The 9,967-nt window shown below is 31.1% G+C and overlaps 1 protein-coding gene across 5 annotated transcripts in view; it reads left to right on the plus strand.

Annotated features, from left to right (window-relative positions):
• The first annotated feature begins 5,600 nt into the window (after positions 1 to 5,600).
• Positions 5,601 to 9,967, plus strand: part of LOC106458900 (probable phosphorylase b kinase regulatory subunit beta) — a 103,843-nt gene continuing 99,476 nt past the window's right edge. For 2 of the 5 annotated variants that reach the window (XM_022385255.1, XM_022385258.1), the window contains exons 1-2: positions 5,601 to 5,747; positions 7,978 to 8,178. In XM_022385255.1, the coding sequence (XP_022240963.1) occupies positions 7,992 to 8,178 (187 nt within the window). In that variant the 5' untranslated portion in view covers positions 5,601 to 5,747; positions 7,978 to 7,991. Of the gene's footprint in view, positions 5,748 to 5,899; positions 6,084 to 6,854; positions 6,894 to 7,977; positions 8,179 to 9,967 lie in introns of those variants that run through there. The other 3 variants (XM_022385257.1, XM_013918464.2, XM_022385256.1) reach the window with 3 other exon arrangements.

Here is a 9,967-nt window from a genome sequence, read left to right on the forward strand (position 1 = left end):
TATAAACTTTTTATTTCATATACATCCGTGGTTTAAAAATTTCTCTGTGGAATGTTTTAAAAGTTAAACTTGTAATTTTTTTAAAGTTTTTTTTTTTCTCTCCTAAACTAATAAGGACTCAAGAATTACATTATATTTGTATTGGATATATTTTACAGGTTTATTACAAGGAATTAAAATTGGAAAAATGAAATGCATGTGTTAAAAGCAAAAATAAATATATAAATATAAATGTTGAAGTTAAGTGAAAAAGAAAATGTACTCGTACTTGATAGACTACCGAACTTTTTTTTTTTTTAAGTCCGAAGATTGGTAAGTATTTTTACTTCTGTGTGTATGTCACTTTTGTTCCTGTAGTTGAGGTAAACTTTATTTAATGACAAGTTGTTGTACTTAAATTTACAAATGTCAACTCTATAAAAGTTTGCCATCAGAACAACTTATTTTCATATACTTAGTTGTTGTTTTTTTTTTTATACATTATAACATGTTTGTGTGGTTCTCTTCCAATTTGCATATGTTTGTTAGCCTAGAACAGTCTGTTTATTTTATTAAGAACCCAGTATTTTGATGAAAATGACTTTTTCATATACTCGGGGAGTTTCTTATCTCTGCAACAACATATATGGTACTAACATGCTTTGAATATTTTAGTCAAGGAATGATTCAGTCAAACTGTTTTGTAGGTTTGAAGAGGAGTATCAAAACCATTTAATTTTTATAGCCAGATTTCTTCTAGCATGATGCTCTGTGTGTGACTTGTTGTTTAAGAACACAGGCATTGGTTAAGACTTCAGTTAATTAAAGTATGCAGTAACTCGTGTTACTGTTTAAGGTCATATTAAAAGATACAGAGGTGTAAGTTGTGTTGTATGGTTACTAAGGAGTATAAGGCTGTAGTACAAAATAGAGATGTGTACCACATTACATGATATGTGACTAAGGGCTGTAATAAAGGTGACTAGGACATGCATCATGAGGGCCAGTCCAAAAACCTCCATGAACTCTGAGATATTGATGTTCCTAATTGTGATTTTAATGTTGGTTGTGTTTGTTTTGAAAGGGAAAAAAAATAGTAATGATGCGGCTAAGGTGTATTCAGTGGACGTACCGAATATAGCAAAAAATTAATCAGTTCTACCACTGAGTTTTTCATATAAAAAAATTATACATGCATTTTTCTTTACTGTATAATTGATTAGTATAAAAATGAGTGATTAATTTATTACTGAAAAATTGTTGAAATTGACACTGATTTTCATGTACAAGAAATTTATTATTTTCTGTTTAAAAAGTGTTTTGTTGTGTGTCAACTATTGTTTCCCATGTATTAACACATAAACAGATAACTTAGTTTAAATAGTTATCAATATCTCAAGATTAAGTTATTGTACAGTAGTCTCACTTTTTTAATTGCAGTTTTTTTGAAGTTGTCTAGAACTGCACAGAGCTGTAAATATAAAAAGTTGTAAATTCACTTTTTTTATGGAAAATAATCAAATTGACCTATCAGTACAAAAATCGTTGTTCCTTAGAAATTATTTTAGTATTGAAAAATTCAACACTGATATTGTTGATTTAATTGTTTAGCTATAGATTAGTTTTTGTACTTTTATTGAATTAGAAAAAGTATAAATATAATATAACTATTTCAACTCTCATTCTTTGTCATTGCAAGAGTTTCAATTATTTTGACATGTCTAATTACATGTTTTCTCCCTTAATAGTCTTTGATTCCACTTTGTGGACACAGCAGATAGATAAGAAAAACACACCCTTAATACTCATTGGTCCAGTGATTTGATTTCATATAAAATTCCCTTATTTATTAGTTATTTACAGCTATTACTCAGATAATATTTTTTTCCATTTAATGAAACTTAGTTCAGAGTGTCACAAATGTTGGTTTCCATAAACTGAATGTCTATATGTTTTTACAGAATGTAGGGCTCGATTTATGGTTGATACTTGAAACTTCTTGATTACAAAAATGATGAAAACAAGGTGAGTTGTATGTTTCACAAATATTTCATTTGTTAAGACCATGGTTTTCCCAGTAAAGGTGCAAGAAATTATTGGCGAAACCATGGTCTTAATTAATGAAATATTTCTGATATGTACAATTGTTTTTGTTGTCGTCAATTCTGTATACGCTTGACAGTAACGGTTATCCATTAGCTTGGGACAAGTGAAACCATAAAACTGAATTTCTTTAAGTACTTACCTACTCTGACAAATGGAAAGTACTTGGTTCAACTAGAAATGAACAAATGGCTACAAAAGTTAATGTTTAAAAACCTAGAATGTTCTCAAAATGTCTGCTCTCAAAGTTGATACACTACTGAAGACACTCAATCCAGATCATCTTCACACTTTCATCAATGCTCAGAAACAAGAAAAACAACAATATGAATTTTTTTTCTAAAAGACTTCAGTGAAAAACATTTGAAGTCTATGATTAAAAAAGTTTTTCAGGTTTTTTTCCCGCTAAAGTTATCTAGATATGTAGTTTGTGAATGAATAAAAATAGAACATAATTTCAGTTATTGCAAAATAAAAAAACAAATTCTGTTCTAGCATGTTTTGTTTTACATCAGTGTCTCCATTATTAGTTAATTATTTTATATGTTTACAAATTATTTTTCAATAAGCTTGGAAGACCCAGTTTCAGTTTAAATTTGTTTGTGATCATTAAAAAAAAAATGATCGGTGAAACAAGTTTGTTCAAACATTTTTCTGTTTTTTTATCAGTCTTTACTGTCTCTGTGTATTTTCTTTTATGAATTCCTGTTTGTACTTTTCTCACCTGCAAATTGGTTGTTGTATACATTTCTTCTTTTCTTTCTGCTGCTCACAAATGAATTACCAACTTACACCCCTAAAATCAACTCTCCATGGTGAATAGAGTGCAGATACCCTTTTGTGTAGCTTTGCACTAAGACAACATCATCACAATTAAATTATAATCATCTGTCCTTTACCTATTTCTTACACAATATTTTCTTCCATTCTTCTTTGTTCATTCAATTCAAGTCTATCTTACTTATTCATGTTTGGCTTTTTTTTTTTGAAATTTAAAGTACTCTGTTGCACAAGTAGTCAGTGGAGAATAGCTGTGTGTAAATGATTGGCTTTGAATTTAAGTTACTTACAATATTATTATTGTGTTGCATTGAATATTATAATCTTCTATTCCATATATGGTCATTTTGTTTCTGTATAAACAAAGGTTAGGTTATACTGAAATGGATCCCATGATATATTTTGAATTAAGTGTATGGATAATGAAAGGGGTCAAAGGCGATTGTTTATTAGCATAACCTTTTAAATTTACTGGACAAAAGAAAAGGTGCGTGTCCATTATCTTCTGTGTATATTTTGTATGCTAAGAATATTGGAAGGAAGTGTTACTTGTGACAAAACACTGATCGGTGCAGTAATGTATATTGCATAAAGACAAGAAATTTATAAACTTGTACAACTATGTGAAAAGAAATTAAAATCAAGTATTTTTTGGAAAAATGTTTTGAACTCTCTTACCTTATACTTGTAACACAGATCTTGTTTGTGTGTACATGTTTGTCATGTGCATGATATTTCTAAGGTCACTCACTGTTGTAGAAATTCCAATAGTCAAAGTTCAGATTAACTTTATGTGACGTAAGGTGTTCAGGCTCCAACGCAGAATGTTTGAAAGAGGGATTCTAATTTTTCAGATCAAAAGCCAACACATATTGTACCAAGCACTTTTTAAGGCTACGAGGGTCTGGAGGCATAGCCCCCAGAAAATTTGTAAAACATAGGTGCTATAAATTCGATGACGAGGAACCCACTTTGAGACTAATAATGGCTGGAGACAGCTTGAATGGGTAATGAAGAAAAACTTTAATATAACAGCAAATGTACAACGTTTCGACAAGGTTTTGTCATCATCAGCTGTAGTTTGATTTGCCGCTTCTTGTTTCCATTTTTTTTCTTTTCCGTCCCACTCTCTGACACCAATTTGTTATGCCTCCGTTCGTTAGTTAATTTTCCGTATAATTTTTTCCCGAAGAAACTTTACCGATACAAATCCTTTCTTAAATAAAACTGGTTTATTCTTTCTGAATACAACTTTGCGATACACTTAATTTCAATAGTCGCGGTATAACAAACGCTATAACTCACAACAAACGTCTCACGTGTCCAACAATATTTTCTCTGTCCGCAGTTCAATAACTCAATACCTTACGTTGTGTCTTGGCCGGTCTTATATATACAAGACTACCCCAATCTAGTAGTCTCCCGACACTTCATGAAGGTTCGAGAAGGAAGTGGCGTGATACAAGGGTCACGTGACCTGCGTTGTCGTAACAATATGTTAAGCGCCATTAGCAGAATTTGAACTTTTGCAGAAAATGTGGCTCACCCCAGTGGCACAGCAGCATGTCTGCGGAATTACAACTCCAGAAACCGGCTTCCACACCAGTGGTTGGCAGAACACAGACTGCCCAATGTGTAGCTTTGTGCTTAACTACAAACAAACAAACAAACCGTAGTGGGCGGAGCACAGATCGCCCATGGTGTACCTTAGTGTTTAATTACAAACAAACATATAAAATTTTCGATGGGTTTCAAATCCGACTCCTTTATTAATCATTCGGCCATAATGTTTAGGCAGTAGTATAAGTCGATGATTTAACTATTTTAGTCTATCTAAATTCCCTTAGCAATTAGCGTGGAGACATGCAATATTTTCGTTATTTTAAGTTCTACAGGTTTAATTTTTATTCTAATGAAAATAAGTTAGAACTTTGCTTATTTTAAGATTGAATATGAATTGAGTACTAGAATTAGAAATAAAATAATTTTTCAAACCTGAGGCAAAAATTCACTTCATAAATTTCATAGCGGTATGTCTGCGGACTTACAACGCTAGAAACCGGATTTTGATACCTGTGGTGGACAGAGCACAGATAGCCCATTCTGTAGCTAACTTCAAACAAACAAGCTACCGCAGCATGCGAGATTTAAATTTGACGTACGTCAAGAAAACGCCTCCGCAATGTGTAACATTTCTCGAGAGACCAGTAAAATATATAATGTAATAACTGTATATATGGTGAAGTAAAACGGTCTCAAAATTCCATTGGAATCAAATTAATAATTTTCGTTCATCTATCAAAGTAGAGGCTCAGAAGGTAGAATTTTTGAGGGAACTTATTGAGGCGGCTGAAAAATATTCGAGCCCTTCTTCTTCAACATTGGGAGGCTCTACCCCACGTTGCTTCTATATCGCAAAAACTAAGAAAACAAATTTTGTGGTTATTTCACAAAATTACTTGTTAAGTATCTATACTAAAATTTATGACAAAAAACACAATCATGTATGTTTTCAAATGAATATTCTTTCCACAGAGACGACCTTCCTCCACGTTTCATTGAAATGTTCTAGCGTGTTTGTAGGTGATGTTTTCTTATTATTTTATGTGTATTTATAATCCAGTTCACTTTTTAGCTTATAATGGTCAAAAAGTGAAGTTGTTCATACACATATTTTAATAAGGGATTCTATGCAGCTTTTGAAGTCGAAGTTAACCAGCAACAATAAGAATTACTGAGACGTCGCCACTAAACTTTCGAAGTAACTGTTTCTCTCCACCGTTCACCCTCTCTCTATTATCTATCTATATATATATATAGAAAGAGAGAGAGCTCAGTGGTATCGCTGCCAAATTTTTAAATCCACCACGAAGGCAACCTTTGTTGTAGGTCAAGTTGGTTTTTCGTTAATGATAAGTTAATATTTACTTCATCGATCTATATTATTATAATATAAATATAATTGTAATCACTGTCATTTTAATTGTATTTTAAATGTTGTGTTTTGAAATAGTAGATAACTTTAAAACTCTGATACGATTAACATGCACTTTTGACGTTTTGTAACGAGTCTCATTTTTGCCAATTTGGAGTTAATTTAGTATTGACGTTTGATCAAAGTCAAAACAAGGGGTAAAAGGTCGTAGCAGTTTAGTGATATTTGTGGAAGTGAAACACTATAACAGGACATACGTTCATACTAATATTAATCGTAGACACAGGTGGGTTTTATGTATTAGCCATGCTGGCAGCATTATTTATTTATTTATTTTAATCCGGTAATCGGAAAACAATTAGCACATGGATAATAATAACCAAAATAAGTAGTATAACATGAAAATCGGAACTGTGGTGCTATCTCTACTTTTAGTTTTACATATTTGAATTGTATAGCAATTATAAATTATATTATTTTCCTGAGGAGTATGCCCCAGACCCCCTAGATTGAGCTTATAGTTTCATTCTCTCATTATAAAATCTGCATGCCCAGCAAAGCACCCCCACTTTGCATTTACTTCCTACATCACTGAATTAAATTATACCTACAGACAAAAAGAGTTGCACTTTAATTAAAGCTAATAATTTTTGTTTGTTGTTGTTTCCTTGAGGGGGTGGGTGTTGGATGATCTGATGGGACAATTAGTCTTTTCATAATTTATTTTATATTGACTGAACCTACCTTAAGTTAAAAGTAAAATGAAAGCAATGCAAATCCTAAGTTGTAATGAAATTGATAGTATCCATGCATTTGTTTTTTTTACACTTAATGGTGTGAATGTTTGTACTAGGATACGCAAATATAAATTTTAGTAGTTTAGCAGGGAAAGAGTCACCTTCATTTAAAAGTTATTTTTCTAACAGTATTGTTGGCCTTTGAATAGCTTTCCTTCAGATGTGGTTGTGGCAAATTTAAGGGAGATAAGGGAAAGCTAAATAAATACTTGATTCATATTGATAAGGGCCAGATTTTATTTAATTTTTCTCTTATAAAGTTTGGTTTAGTAGATGGGATGGCCTAGATGAACCAGCAGGTGATCTCTTTTCTTCTTTTTTTTAAGTTTTATATTATGCTATATTTCATGTTCAGATTTGTTTGTATATTTTATGTTAATTTTATAATAATCCTAAATATAATTTCTCTTACTATTACTAATGTTACCATGTAGTGAAATTGAAGAAGTGAAATGTGTTATTTTAATTTTATAAATATCTTGTTTGCTTGATTTAATTTACACTTGTAAATTTTGTTAGATAATAATATTGACTACCTTTTATAAATAGATAAATCATATTCATTCTTATGAGTGATGTGGCACAAAAAATATTTCTCTGAGTGCTTATAAAATATTGACCATCTCTGAAATCGTAAAGCATTGCTGATCTTCCTAGAATTGAGAAATAAGATTAACACAATCAGCTTTACAGTAAAGTGAAATATCCATTTGAAATGTTTGATGTTTTTTACATAGAAGTCAGTCAGCTCATTTTGTTAAAGTATGTGTGGAGAGATATAATAATTCATTTTTAGTATGTTGATAGATGGTGAGCAGATGTCTGCAGATTAGAGAGTTGCTGTGTTACTTCTATTTTTAAAAGTTTTGGTCTCTTTAATTGACTTATTGGAAAGGGGTTATAGTAGGGCTACTACTAAGATGATTCTGTGAATGGGTTATCATATAAGGATAGGGTAAAATATTTTTTCTCAGAAGAGTAAGAATTGATGTTTTTGAAGCCTAAAAGATTATCAGAAGGATCATTATGATAAAGGCATATGAATCTTTTGTTCTTCATTCTGAAGAATTAGAAGATGTTTAAGATCTAGAAGAGACAGGTTAGGCCCTAGTTATGTTTTTAAAAGGGTTATCAGCTTATAGAATAAGTTACCTTCAGCAGCAGTTGAGGCTATTATCTTACAAGAGGAGAATCAATGATTTCTTAAAAAATAAATGGTGGGTTTTAAGTTATGGTTTCAAGTTATTGTTTCTCAATTGTGGTTGCAGGGACAGCCTTGAAGTACCAAATAGTCTATTGTTATACATGTATTATGTTAGAATGTTTTTTGTTATATCAAGTGAATAAGATTGGCTCATTTGATTTCTCATACCTTGATTTCAGAGCAACCTTGCAAAATGCATAGATCTTCAATCGCAAAGAGTGCTACTGAAACAACCATGAAACCAAAATCTCCTAATCTATCTCCAGCACTAATACAGTATCGAGGTCGACAGAGCAGCCTCACTGAGATGGAAATAGAACAATACAAGATGGCAAATTATGCTGACACAATTCGACAGTTGGATGCATATTATGGGCAAAGTATGTTTAATATTTGTTTTATGAGGAAATTATAAATTGATTTTTGTAAGAAATAAATAGTAATAAGTATAATAACAATATTTAAATTCCAGTGCTTGACATTAAGAGCAAGTAAACTTTTTCATTTTTTTGTCCAACTTAAGAAAAAGGTTTTTCTCCATATTTCTTACCATTTGAATCATACACCATATAGATAACATTTATTTCATGTTGTAATGTATGCTATCCATTGATGTTCTTTTATGTCAAACTATAGGGTAAGGAAGTGTAACATTAAATAAAAATAACTAAGTGTGATAGTTTTTTGTTTTTTTAAAAAACCTTCTGCTGTATGGTTGATCACAGTAAAAATAAAAAGATTAAATAGATTGTGGGTTCTACTTTGTAGGTATTTTAGAAATATATGAGCAAAAAGAATATTTCAGTATTGTAAAAGACACTGATATTAGTGGTGAGGCCTCACTTTCTCCACTGGTATTATGCTATCATATAGGAAAGAATGTAGAGATGGGATACTACAATGACAATGGGTTCAAGTCATGTAATCTCTTAAGAGAGGATTGGAGGTGCTACTATAGCATGTGGTCTACACAGATACTATCATCATCACTGTTTTAAGTTTTGTTTATTTACAATTGGTGCCAGTTATTATAAATAATGCGTTTAAACTGATAAAGTACAAAATACCATTACATAACATTTTGGGGGAAAATATAATCGGAATGAAACAAGTTCCAACAATCCAAACTAGTGCAATTATAACCTAAATGTAAGGTACTCTTTTAGAACACAGAACTTATTAAATTAATATTATTTGCTGAATAAAAACGTGGATAGATATAAATCATTTAGCAAGAAATTATGTTTTGGTGAATCATTAAAATGGTGATAATGATGATAATGATAGTATCTGTGTAGACCGCATGCTATAGTAGTGCAGGATTAGAGATTTGGACTTCTTTTCTCAGAAATATTGAAGAATGATAATTGATTGTATTCTGGTGTTCAAAAGTGAGAAGTTTGATAATTTGCCTAAGTAGTTTGTTTGAATGATGGAATGGGAAGTTTGGAAATGTGAACAGTCATTTAAGCTTTAATAGTCTAGGAGCAACAATTATTTTTTTTTATCATATGTTTACATTTATGGAATAGCTAGCTTTTGTTATGTTTTGTGTTTTAAGTTTTAATTATTTCAAACTGTTACTGGCTAGGTATATGGTGAAGGACAATATTTAAATTTAATTTTGAAATTTGATGTTTTCTTGCTTGTTTTAGAGAGTAATGTTAAGTAATATATTCCCTATCACTGCATGTTCTTATGTTCTAAGCTTTAATTCACTCTTTTTAAGACTGCTTTCATTCAGGATTGTCATTATCAAACAAGAAAATTCAAACTTCAAATATATGTTCAATTATAATATAAAAAGCAAGAATAATGTCAACATTAAATTTCATGAAATAAAAAGCAAGCAAAAAAAAAAAAGAAAATGAAGGAATAGCATTACAAACGTAGAAGATTAAAACCAACTGTTGAGAGACAATTAATACACTGTCACGACAGTGGGGGTCATGTGACACTAGTAACACGTCATATTCTCGAAGGTTCGTGAATGCTCGAGTGTTTACTAGATATGCGGTATTCATGTATATAACACCGTCAGGAAGTGACGGCAACAATGGAATGTAATTGAATTGCAAACAGAGATAGAGACGGCAATTGAGTCAAGCTACGTGAATTGTTTGTTCGTTGTGAATTATAGCGTTTAAGTTATAGCGTGACCGTGGAAAT

This window comes from Limulus polyphemus, unplaced genomic scaffold, assembly GCF_000517525.1.
Source record: "Limulus polyphemus unplaced genomic scaffold, Limulus_polyphemus-2.1.2 Scaffold530, whole genome shotgun sequence".
In the NCBI taxonomy this organism is placed as follows: domain Eukaryota; kingdom Metazoa; phylum Arthropoda; class Merostomata; order Xiphosura; family Limulidae; genus Limulus; species Limulus polyphemus.